Here is a 13,337-nt window from a genome sequence, read left to right as displayed (position 1 = left end):
CAAGCCAAAACCAAGCACCACCCAACTCATGCAATGTCACCCTCCAGCCAGACGCTTTCAGTGGCCTGGTGTGTTCAGATTGAACTGATTTTCATGAGTCTGGTGCGCGGTGCTGAACAGGCTTATTTGCATGAAGCTGAAGATGAGTCGTTGTTATGCAAATTCAGATACAGCGACTGGTCCGTCAACTCACCGTGCTGTATCCATCATGCACTGCACAACCAGATCTCCTGCTCTCCACAGAAAATGACTATGACTAAGTCAACGCATACAGTGGGTCTGTATTCAAGAGACAATTTATCCACCTTGTTCAAGTAGGAATAACAATCTGGATTACCCGTGTTAACTATTTAGACTCAGAGGTCACTGCCAAGTGTTTTCCATTCCACATCCATTTTCTCACAGGGGAGTCTGTGTCAAGCTCTAAGGTAGTTTTTGAGATGTCCTCCAATACATCAGAGAGCAGGCCCCAAATTTCAGCAGACAGCAATTTTGCTCTTGACTCCCCACTGATTCAATGCATTACATTCACTACATTATCCATGCTTCTCCTTCATGTCAATACGCACCTCTGACATTCATTTTTGTGTTTATCAAATAATGGATGACTGAAATTCATGATGTCCATATAAAACACTGTTTCATCTGACAGATGTGGATGTAAACAACATATCAGTTACATTTCTGTACGCTCATCATTAGCTTTTCAAAGAAAAGACGTTTCTTGTCCTCGGATGTGACTGACGTGTCCACCAGAGACGGAACGCAGAGTAGCGACTTGATGGTTGTTTTTGGATATCTGTCACAGCAGGTTACTTCAGGGGCTCAAATGTATTGACAAGAAACACAAGCAGATGATAAAAGTGTATTGATGACCAATGACAGTTGTTGTCATCTTCTTCTTCTGCTGAGTTTTATGGTGGTTGGCATCTGAAAGTGTTACATTACTTCCATCTGCTGGATTGTAACAGCTTTGATGTCGCCCATTCTATAACACAGACCCAATTCACTTGCTGCCTGGTATGCGAAGATGCATTCTGGTGCCGGATGTTATGCAGTTCCTGACTTTGCCACACATGTTTACCTGCGTACCATTTATGTGCACCCCTGCTAATGAGACTATTGCTGTGCTATACAAAGGCTGGTAAGACTTCAGTCAAATGTTAATCACACATTGAAGTTTGGTCGTTGTTTCATCCTTATCTGTAAGATCCATCTCTGAGTGTAAGAGAGTAATTGAGTGTAAGAAGAGTGAATGTGATTCTGCCTCTTCAGATCTACACTGTCAGTGGGAGGAGGGATGCGTGACCACAAAAGAAGCTAAAATATGCAATAGATATTCATCCAAGGGACAATCTACAGCATATTCAGGGAACGCACCCTCAGGTTGGGATGAGCAAGTGGGTTTTAATGTGTTTTTGTCTACTTCATGATTTATTTTCTGAGTTCCTTGTGGAAAAAAGAGAGATCCAGATCTTAATGGGACAACCTGAATAAATCAAGGAGAAATGGCACAGAGTGGATGATGAGAGTTTGGGGGGATGTCAGGGTCAGGGGTTAGGAGTACCCACCACATGTCCAGGCAAGTGGAGTAGTCCGTGGATCCCAGCAGGACATCTGGAGGCCGGTACCACAGTGTCACCACCTCGTTGGAGTAGGTATGGCTGGGGACCGACTTGGCCCTGGCCAGGCCTGAGGGGAGCAACACAACAACACTGTCTCAGAAAGCATTATCATTGAATGACCTTCAGCAGGGTTCTGAAAACAAAACAGGAGTGAGAGAGGAGCGGCCAGATTTCCTGTAGTAAGCACTCTGACATGTGGTCCTACACACACAGCAATTTTTAAAATGCACTCAAGATAACAGGAGATTTTACTGTCTGAGGAAATTAAGTCAGTGCAGCATACTGTAAGAATTAGGATACAACATGAAAGTGCAAATTAAGGCGCACCTTAGAATTCTGATGAGCACTATAAATAAAAAAAAAAAAGGCAAATGAAAAATATGTGGTCGCAGCAACACAGCAGAAGAACATAAGACAAAAGGTTACAGGTATTGAGACCCATTGGCAGATCTCAGAGGATTTGTATCTTCTGCAATTTTTAATCTAGTCACAGGCTTCACAGAGAAAAGGACAGTGCCCACAGTAGAGCAGAGGTTTCCAAAGTCTAACAATGGGGGCTCCCATCAGACAGAATTGTGAAAACCATAATCTGGAGGCTGTAAACAGGAAGTGTAACGTTGCCATGGAGTTAGTGAGTTAGCTGTCAGCTACTTGTGTCATATATTTTTACATTCCAGCAAATTGGTACAATTAAAAGTATTCTGAATTTGGAATGTACCCACATATGTGTGACACCTCTGACTGGATTACTTTTGAGAGATTCCCTCAGAGAAAGAGCATGATGCTGCAGCAGTCAGGCACTAAGGGTTTTCAAGAATCTCACCGGTCTCCATGAGCTGTGTGTCACAGCCACTGCTGCAGCTGCAACTGCTGACCATGTTAGCGAGCAGATGCAGTTTAATTCTGCTGTCGACTACCACACCTGAAGTGAAAATTCTGAAGTATCAGTGCACATTACATTCAGTGATGTCAGACTGTACTGAATAACCCTGGAATACACTTCTACATCACTGCAGCAAGGTGAGAAGTTTAACCACTGGAGAGTTTCAGTTAAGTTCAATTGCTCATGAAAAGGTCATTTATTTTTATTAGAAGAGATTAATGTCCAAGTTCTTGTTTAAACCAAGTTATCCAAAAAGTTTTTACCATGAAGAGCTTTTGTCTTTTCCAAATCATTGATGTTCACCTGACAAAGATTGCAATGACTGAAACATTGCCTCATTATATTCTTGGGCGCTTGCAATATTGCTCGCAGCATTGTGTGCAAACTCCTCTTGGCAGACCTGTCTTTGTCCTGACTTCTGCACATTCAACCGCAACAAGCCTGAGATTGCCTTTTCAAATGGAAATCATGATGGAAGACCTTTGAGGTTTCAGTGAGATGCCATGATGTGAATATCAGTCAGAGGAACCCAAAGGACCAAAACTCGTGCTTCCATCGAGTGAATCGGACATTACTGGCTCTTTTTACATCAGAATGCAGTTAATCAATAGTGATGCTACAGCTAGTTTTATGAGAACCAAAAAAAACCCCTTCAGGGTTTCTGAAACCTGTTCTAACATTTATCTTTGCAACGACACAAACCCAGGTTAGTTAAGTGTCTGGTGACAGTGCTCCCATGGCAGCTAATGGTAGAGCAGAGTGCAGATGCAGCGAGCTTTAATGAGGCTGATGGCATTACCTCTTTGTCTCTTCCCAAGTGGTCGGAGGGCTTAATTAAAGCATTTAGCCTGGTAAAAAAGGACTTCCTGCCCTGATGCTAGTCCCCTGTGTGTGGGAGGAAGAAGGGCAGAGAGGAGAATAAATGAGAGGAGGGAGGGGGTATTTAACATTTCCTTGTGTTGGAACACCCACAGGAGAAAGGAGTTTCAACCGGCATTCATCACAGCCGAGCCCTGTAATTTCCACACACTGATCTAACGTGGAATAGACGTCATCAGCCCACTCACACTGAGAGGCTATCATTTCCACTGCAGGCGTCCTGTGTGTGTGTATCATAAAAGAAAATGCAGCCGTAGGAGGTTGGCCTGTTTGTGACATGGAGAGGTGTTGTAAAAATTCAAATGGAACAATGTCTGGAGAGTCTGGAGGAAATAACACAAAACTGCTTGTCTGCACACCACTTACCTTCCTACTAGTGCTGTCAAAAATATTGCATTATTACAGCATTAATGCAAATCAATTTTAACAGTGTCATTTTTTTTAGCGTGAGATTAATGCTCTTTGTGACCTAGTGAACTTGTAGTTATTTATAAGCTGTGGCCACTGCTAGTAACGTAAGAAAAACTACAGGATCCGATTGTAAACCAGAAACAAAACAATAGACACGCCCCACGCACGTCTTTGGTCTTGTCCGCTCGCTAGCTGTAAAGGAGTAGGCTACCGGTTTGTGTGGATGTCAAGCGCAAAATGCCGAATTGGATGCGAACAAGATTCTGAATGGAAAGTTTAGTTTCAACACACGGTGAATGCGAATTGTCCGCCACCTCCTTGTCAAAACAAGGCGACAATGGATGGCTTTCGACAGAAGCATATGGATGCTATTATCTTCAAAGGAAACTTAAGAAAGGAAAGTTTAAGCCATGGTTTAACTGCACTATAGCCTGAGTCCTAGTTTACAATGATGTGCACTTTGTAACTTTATCTTGTATCACCCTATTTTGATCCCTTAGAAAAGGTTGCTGAAGGGGCTTTTTGTAACCTTTTTTGTAAGTTTTTTTTTTTTGTCATCTGTTTATTGACAGTGTTAAATTGTGTGAGATTCGATTCATTTAAATGTGAATGACTGCTCAAAGTGAGAATGTTAGTGTGAAATATAACACTACATGTTTTCAATTAAAAAAACATTTGCACAAAGCAAGCCTATCCACTTTTCTGTGTTGATAACAGTATTAAAATGATAATTCAAGGGACATTTAGAATAGATAAAAATGTGTGATTAATTGTGATTAAATGTGTGAGTTAACTATGACATTCATGAGATTAATCGTGATTAAATATTTTAATCGATTGACAGCACTACTTCCTACATTTCCCAGCATCCCTATTACCAATGCAAAGAAATGAATACCTGTTCAGAATGATACAGTGACACAGAAACACAAGATTCGCCTATTTCCACTACATCCAAGAACTCGCCCCAAAAGCATTCGGAGCAGTAGCCTCTGTCGGAAATTCAGCTTCTCTGGCTCGATTAAACCACACACTCCCAACCATGGATGTAACCTAATCAGTGAAGTCATGTTAACCTTCAGTGCTACGAAACTATCACACACACCAAAAGAACATCAGTTGTCAATCCCTAAACAGAGTTTATTAATGGTTCCATTGGCCAACCACCAAAAGTTCGCACAGTCAAAGTAGAATGAAGGTGAACTCTGACCTGACCCTGAGTCTGTCAGTCACTGAGAGATCACACCCAAAACACATTCCTCAATTCATTTATTCAGTTGAATGGTCTTGGTATGAAGTGCAGTTTAAATGGTGGAGCCCAGCATAAAGCTGCCAGATATTTATCGAGGCAAAATAGAAACACTTCACACTATGAATTGAATGTCTTAGAAAAATCAATCAATCAATCAATAAAACACATCAATGAGTCACTGAAAGAAGATGTCGACAATCTGTCAGCATAATGAATGCAAGGTTATGATCATGAGTTTTGTTATGATGCATTCTCAATACCTGTTTTTGTCTTTACCTTTTTTGTTATTTTGAAACTGTAAAAGAGAAATAAAAAAAAGTAATCTTGCTTAAATTATTCAACATATGTGTCATATATATTATATATGTGTATATGTATGTATGTATGTATGTATGTATGTATGTATGTATGTATGTATGTATATATGTATGTGTGTGTGTGTGTGTGTATATATATATATATATATATATATATATATATATATATATATATATATATATATATATATATATATATATATATATATATATATATATATATATATATATATATATATATTTATATGTATATGTGTGTGTGTGTGTGTGTGTGTGTGTGTGTGTGTGTGTGTGTGTATATACAGATATATATATATGGTTATATATGGTATATATATATATATATACAGAGATAGAGATATTGAGAGATATACACATATACATAAACACACTACCACACACACAAATATGTGTGTGTGTGTGTGTGTGTGTGTGTGTGTGTGTGTGTGTGTGTGTGTGTAAACACATATAGATATAGATATAGATATAGATATAGATATAGAGATATATACACACATATATACATATGGTTGAGGACTAGTGCATTCATAATATAAGAAAGTACAATATGATTAGAATTCTTAGCTTTGACTATGGATTGATTTTATATCTAAAGCATAAAGGAAGAAGCAGAATAAACAAAAAGTAACAGCATTTCAAGCTTGTGTAAGACCTTAATCAGCTGTTCCTTCTCCATCTCTCGCTTTACAAACAAAACATGAAGTCAAGTTTTCCACCCACTGACAGCTCTGAGGTGACCAGAATGTTGCAGCTCACTGTGTTCATGTGCTACAACTGTGATCTGTTCGTCATTGTTTACTGTTCTCTACTGATTGCTCACCACTGTGTGTGTAAATAAAGAGTGTTTGGTTTCCTGGGCAAGAAGAGATGGGGTCAAATCCCACTCTGACAGGAAGAATTATGGATGTCAAACGTTAACCATTAATCAGTCAACCACATGAACATTTTTGACAGGTTATGCATGTTGATCTATAGGTAATTTGGATACACATACACAGAGCCAGAGTACATTATGCCATCAAGATCTTCTGTGATTTAGTGCAATCAATTAAAATAAAAAAAAAAAAAACAAGCCTAAACAGAATGTTGAAATAAATAATAGTTAGTGCAAAAATGCAAAATAATGGGCACATTAGTCACTTGGACACAAAAACATGGGAAAATAGGGCCTTCTTTGTACAGGACAATGAAATCTTCCAAGACATCTGGACCAGCATGAAAACTCTGACTGGCAGATGCAGTTTAGGGTGCTCCTCCGCTCAAACCAGTTAATGAGTGGGCTATCAAAAGAGAAACTAACTGAAACTGACATAGCCAGTAAGAAGCAGTTTTGATATTGTTTTAGTTGGTGGCTTCTATGTGTTTGTTCATCTTTATCACCTTGTACATTGTTCTTTAAGTTAGCTGCAACATGATGGTGGCGTGGAAAATACCCAGCCATGACCTTCTCCTTTAAAACCCCAACGTGTTTGACTACAGAGGAGGGTACAACTTCAAAGACCTGACCTATGACTTCAGATGCACATACACTGTGACACACTTGTGGACCTTCAGGCACCAGTTTTGGTTCACCCGTTGACTTGCTATCTTGCCCAGGCAGGTAGCTTCTGGGATGAAGGTCACCGCTGAATTATAAATCACTATCTCACGCACAAAACCTGGGTCACAAAAAATATATGGGAAGAGGTGGGCTGGAAAGAGGCGGAAGGAAGGACACTGAAAAAGAGAAGGACTAAAATAGTCTCTGTCCCCAGGGGAACAGCCTGCTGTTCTTTTGAAGTTCATCTGGATTTTAAAGGCAGTTTGTAGCGTCTGCCTGCTTCTCCTCCTCCTCAGTTGAGAGATCCTGCAAGAAGGTATTTAAAATACTTTGGGGAAAAATTCCACAGGAGACGATTGAAGTACTTGTAAACAAGTTTTGACCCCAACACAAAATGCATTATTTGTAATAGTCACAGGTTTATAGACAGCACAGAGAAAATCTGTGTAATTGCATCGAACAGGACGACAGTAACCAGTCCAGAATGGAGGGAGCCAGTTTCATTGTTGGTCTCAATTTGCACAACTCATGTAAAGGAATAGTTTAGTTTTCAATATTTTGTAAATTACACTTCACTGTCATTGTTTTGCACTAATTGCGCTTGCTGCTATGTAGTCAAGTTTTCATGAATATGAGGACGCCTTCTCTATACAAATTTAGCTCGAACCGAAAATGTTTACTGCCGCTTTTTAAGCGATGAAAGCATAGCAACTGCATTCATGTGTTTGAATGTTTGCAAATGAGAAACTTCCACTTGAACTCTGCAATCAGAACACATCAACCCTCGCATCCAAAACAACTGGCTTGAGCATTGCCTGATGGGACGCATATCGTTTCTGGTTTCTTTTTTCTTTTTTTCCATTTTACTTTTTATTTTTACCAGGAAAAAGCAACATCAAATCTAATCAAGGTTACCTGACACGCCATCGAAAGAACATTTGTGGTATGAGTGTGTGTGTTGGCATGCACCCATCATCTTCTAATAACATGCATCAGGACACTGTTTCATAGTCACAGCCTAGATGCTCTCTGGAACTGGATATTTTATTCCTATAATGGTATATTAACCACATTAACACAATGACAACCATTAGCAATACACTCTGCTGCAGCTCCATAATGAACAAGAAAACAAAAAAAATAAATAAATAAAGGAAAGGAAATGTTTTTAATTTTCCTGGTAATATTTCTGACCAATGAGAGAACAGCTTGCTTGTGCATGGCATTTGTTTACAACTTTTGGACCCCTCACAAATACAACAATTCTTTAAACTTAGTGCCTGAATTGGAACAAAGCAAAGAAACTACAGGCCTGAAAACAGCCTTAGTGGGCTTTAAAGGTATAAGTGGGCATTTCAGAGGCAGGAGAGCTGTTTCTCTTGGTGCCAGTCTTCACGCTAAACTAGGCTAACGAGTCCAACTCTGTACTAAATTGCAGACATGAAATTCATATCAACTGATATCGATTGAAATTGTTGAAATTTGAGAGGAGTGGGTCCTCTGCGAGCCTCTGTGACCTTAAAAAGCTCAACCTTAACATTAACAAACTTAACAATGCCTTTCTCGGCACAGGTGTGTTGCAGAAGGCAAACAATCCCAGATCAAGTCTAAAATTTCAAAGCCTGATTTATGTATCATTCATAACCGGTCCTGCATCTTTCAGTGTGTTGTCATGCACAGAGATAGCTGGATGAAAGAGGTTAATCCAGGAAATCAGATAATATATTTTAGTACTTATACTGCACTAACCTAGTTACAGTAAACCCTGGGATTACATGCAGCTCGTCAGAAATCACATTTCTTCCCAGCCTCTTAACATATTTATGGACGAAGGCTTTTATTTTTTCCAGCAAGTGAAAAGTTGAACTGTATCAGAGATCTACATGTTATCAGTATTTGAGTTGATTGCAGAAGCTGCTGAGCCTTTTCCACAACGGCAGCTGCATTTTCACAGTAGATATGGGTGATTTTAACACTTACACCATGAATAATTGTTGGAAGACTATGCGTTTGATGAAATGATCATTCCTTTAGTTTTGGATCTATTTAAACGGAAAACCGATTCATCACACCTGTCCACAAACTCTTGCAGTACGTGTCCATAGGGTGATCTGCACTTTTGTTGTTTTCATGATAGTTAAGAAATAGAATATATAGGTGCTTTTAAAACACTCACTGTGCACTGGATTTATAGCAGGTTGTGGCTTCAGCCTTTCCACAATAAACAGATTGCAAGCATAATGGTGCATTGCGATGTCACAGAAACACAGAGCTAAAGTTGAGACAGACTCGGCTGGATAGCAAAGCTTCCTTTGGCAGAGTGTTTCTGCTGCATTCACTCATCTGAAATACACACATTTAATATGGATGAGGCCAGAGAAGGTAAATACTGCTCTGCTTGACTGTTGAGTGGAAAAGAACATCCATATTTCCTAAGAAGGTCAAACTGAAGTGACAGAGTCAGACAGAGAAGCTGAGGTTACATAGAAAGGGACAGCAAACTGTGACTAGATTTCCACAAAGTTCCGTCATCACCACTTTATTTCTTTGATATAACCTTTTCCACTGAGGATTTCAATACTTATATTTACTTTACATTTGTTCAATTTAAACATGCAGATAGTTAATTAGTTGGGCTGGACAGTTGGGATTATTTTGTTAAAAGGGAGAAGAACGTTTTGTTTTTTTTTTATAGGAAATGTGTGCCTCGTTTAGATCCAGCATTCTTTCATGTCCATCTGTGTGTGTGTGTGTGTGTGTGTGTGTGTGTGTGTGTGTGTGTGTGTGTGTGTGTGTGAGTGTGTGTGTGTGTGTGTCTGTGCAGTACACATGCCATCACCCAGCTCATTATCCAACACAAAGTGGACCCTTAATGAGTTCTACATTATAGTAGTCGACATGAAACCAGTCAGATCATTACCTACACACACACCAACAAACATACACATTCCTGCTGCTGGTGTGTTAAACCATACAGTTCATTTCATTCTGGTCTCAGGTTAGACTGAAAAACACACAGACAAACACATATATTGCCTTGATTCATCTGACGGACTTCAAAATACCATCTGCAACCTCTAAAAATCCACACCCCAGTTACACACACGCACGCACGCACGCACACACACACACACACACACACACACACACACACCAGCCCACCTGTCCCCGTGCTGAGGCGAGGCGCTGGGTGGAACAGCACACTGGGGAGAGGCAAACAGTCTGCTCCGGGTGCCTGCGACATTCCTCCAGCTCCATTGTCACATTGCTTCACTCCTCACACATCATTATCCCAGCAGCTGTTACTTCACAGCACAGCAACACCAACACACACATCAGTACACATTAGCTATATGGCTACGCTCAGTGACAGCAAAAATAAACTATTGTTCAATTTAGTGCAATCCAACACTTAGGTCCAACAATAAATGCTTTTTGAGCTCAAATTTTGATTTTACTGCAGGTGCCTGCACATCTTTTTCACTAAAGAGACACAAATATGTTGGTGTATAGGTTGAGTGTTTCCATTCAAAAAAGGAAAAAAACCTCCATGGTTTGCACGGCAGCCATATTGGGCAAACCTCTGCAATTACAAAATTGCAGTTGGGCTATTGTTGATGATTGGCTCATTGGTCTGTGGTAACCGTGAGCTAGTGACTCTCTCCTCTGCCTCCTTAAAAAACACCAGCATCCAGTCAGATCTTTGTAAAAAGAAAAAAATTATTCCATTACATACTTGTTGGAGTTGAGCAATGGAATATTAATTGCAACAACTACGATAATCAATTAACAATTTTCGTCATTTTTAAAGCAAAAACAACTCCCTGGTTCCAGCTTCTCCAATGTGAGGATTTGATGCCTCTTTTGTCAAATGATCTATGATAGCAAATGAAGTATCTCTGCTTTTGGACATTTGATTGAATAAAGCAAGCTATATCAATACATGACCTCAGGCTGTGAGAAATTGTACTGAGCATTTATCCATATTTTCTGACACTTTTATGAGAGGTAATCAGCAGATGAATCAATAGAACTATTAATTTTTTAGAAAAACAAGAGAGAATCTACAACCATGCAAGTGGCTCTATGATGCTGTCCTTATGCACAATTGTGGTTTATGCTAAATGCTAACACCAGCATGCTACCTGCTCAACATGACAGTGTTTAGCAGGTATAATGTTTAGCAGGTATAATGTTTAGCAGGTATAATGATCCGTTAATATGTTACTAACATTTGCTACAACGGTCTAAACACAAAGTACAACTGAGGCTAATGAGAACATCATTGTATTAGTATTAAGTAATAAACCAAAGTACTGGAGAAATGATGATGCCAGAGGAGGAGTCAGTAACCTGATGTGCCAGACGGTTTGTTATACAGAACCATCTGGAAAATTGTCCTTGGAAACAGTTTGGCACTTTCAAAAATTTGGATGAACCATCTGTCTATTACTGTCTATCACAGGCTAACTTGAAACAATAAGATCAACCAAGCATATGATGTAGTAGGACTCCTGTCAAAGCCAGTCAGGAGAAGAGCGAGAACATCTTTCCCATTAGGAAAAGTGCTATTCTTTAATTTTCCTTCAATGAAGAAATACTTTCCAGTTCTGATATAACTGATGCTATAGCAGCATCTATAACCTCTTCAGGACCTGCCATTGTTGTTGTTGAATGCTTCTCTCGCTATTGTCACACCTAAACCTCGCCTGTTGCTGCTAGTAGCTCCTCAATGGAACTTCTTGGACAGTTCCTTTGATTCGCTTGGTCCAAACAACCGTTAGGTACAAGTGAATAACTTGAAGCCTGACAAGATGGACTCATGTGTGATCTCTGGAATCAAGCTGCTTTGCAAGGTAAAAAAAAAAAATCAGATGATTATTAAAATAATCCCAATTCACCCTGAAGGGGACATGAATGTCTGTACCACATTCCATGGCTAAGGCTGGGTAAAGATCAATACTTGCTTTGCTTCAATAGTACTGAGTATCAAAAATGCCTTGTTATTCTGTATCAAATTTCAATTCTTAAGGTAATACTTTACTGCTTATCTAGACAGACAACTAAGTAATCTTTGTGCTGCTTGTTAGCTAGTCAGTGCAGCAAATCTGCATCTTTGCCATATCGTCCACCGCTGCATCCTCTCCTCACCCCCAGAGGGATGGATAATGTGGAGCCAAGGCGAAGTGTTTCTGACAGCAAACACTGTGTTGCTTACAGACCGACAGGTAAAAGGAGAGACATGTCCTGAAGTTGAGACAGTGGACGGTTATCAGACTCAGGCTAGCTGCTCTTTAGTAATATAGCAATGTAAATCTTGTGGTGGCCCAAAACAAGATGTCGGGTGATCACCAAGCTCATCAGGATTCATTGTCCGAGAGCCATTAATGTTTGTACAAAACTTATTGGAAATCCATCTTGCAGTTGATGAGATTATTTCAGTCTGGACCAAAGTGGTCGATCGACTGACCAAGCAATCTGTGAGTGAGTGCCGCTGGCTGACCAGGTCACCGGAGAGACCTGGGACTTTGCTGCTGTTGCCGAAGTCCCTGACTCTTCAAGGAGTGTCCTCATGTACTCACTTCACAAATTGTCTGGAACAGGTTTTCACATGGATTGAGTCCCAAACACACACACACAGGTCTGTCTGGGTGGTCATTTCGTGTATGAATGAACCTCTGGCCACTGAATGCAGTCTGTGCTCCAGGTTGGCGATGGACACTGACAACATATGGCCATGCTTCAGTGTTTGAGAGCAAACACAAGCAGACTCTCAGCAGGTTCACCCAAACTATGGACACATTCACTCTCTCATCAGGCTCTGAAGTATGTGGGCTATGAGCAATGCTCATCTGCTGTTTCATCTACTTCTATAATTAAGGGGTTGTCATCAGTATATTGTCTCAAGGCTATGTCATGGTTGTTGTTTGTGAGGACAACGTATGTTTGTTGCCAGAACTTAGATATGGTTGCGGCTCCAGGAAGTACATTCTGTATATGAAAATCAAAACGACACATTACTGGTACAACTTCATAGCTCTGATGTGTTAATTTTACTTGTGAATTGAAAAAACTAGACATATAAAGCAGAGATTGCTCACTTGTGACTTTTTAATAATGTCAAAATGACTGTAATCAATGTAGTTTTTGATTACCTCACTAAATTGTCTGTGGTAATTATCAACAACCCATCCCATGTGACATGAATGTGGCAGTAGCAAAACTTTGTTGTAAATAGAGCACTGCAAACTTAAAAAAAATCTGTGAGCTAATTTTGTCCTGAGCTGACAAGGGATCACAATTTAAATGGGGTTTTGGTTAAAATGCTATGAACCCAGTCTATGGTGAAGCTTATGTCAAGTATGTTTCAAGAGTCTGATAACAAATTTTCATATTGACATGATATGAA

General features: G+C 39.8%; 1 protein-coding gene across 3 annotated transcripts in view; it reads right to left on the bottom strand.

Annotated features, from left to right (window-relative positions):
* The window catches only part of cdk14 (cyclin dependent kinase 14), a 180,529-nt gene that overhangs the window by 79,370 nt on the left and 87,822 nt on the right, over window positions 1–13,337 (bottom strand). For all 3 annotated transcript variants that reach the window (XM_070965868.1, XM_070965870.1, XM_070965869.1), the window contains one exon: window positions 1,572–1,692. In XM_070965868.1, the coding sequence (XP_070821969.1) occupies window positions 1,572–1,692 (121 nt within the window). The remainder of the gene's footprint in view (window positions 1–1,571; window positions 1,693–13,337) is intronic.

The sequence above is a fragment of the Chaetodon trifascialis genome, chromosome 7 (assembly GCF_039877785.1).
Source record: "Chaetodon trifascialis isolate fChaTrf1 chromosome 7, fChaTrf1.hap1, whole genome shotgun sequence".
In the NCBI taxonomy this organism is placed as follows: Eukaryota; Metazoa; Chordata; class Actinopteri; order Chaetodontiformes; family Chaetodontidae; genus Chaetodon; species Chaetodon trifascialis.
Note: the sequence above shows the minus strand (reverse complement) of the source record. Positions and strands in the feature narration are given on the sequence as shown.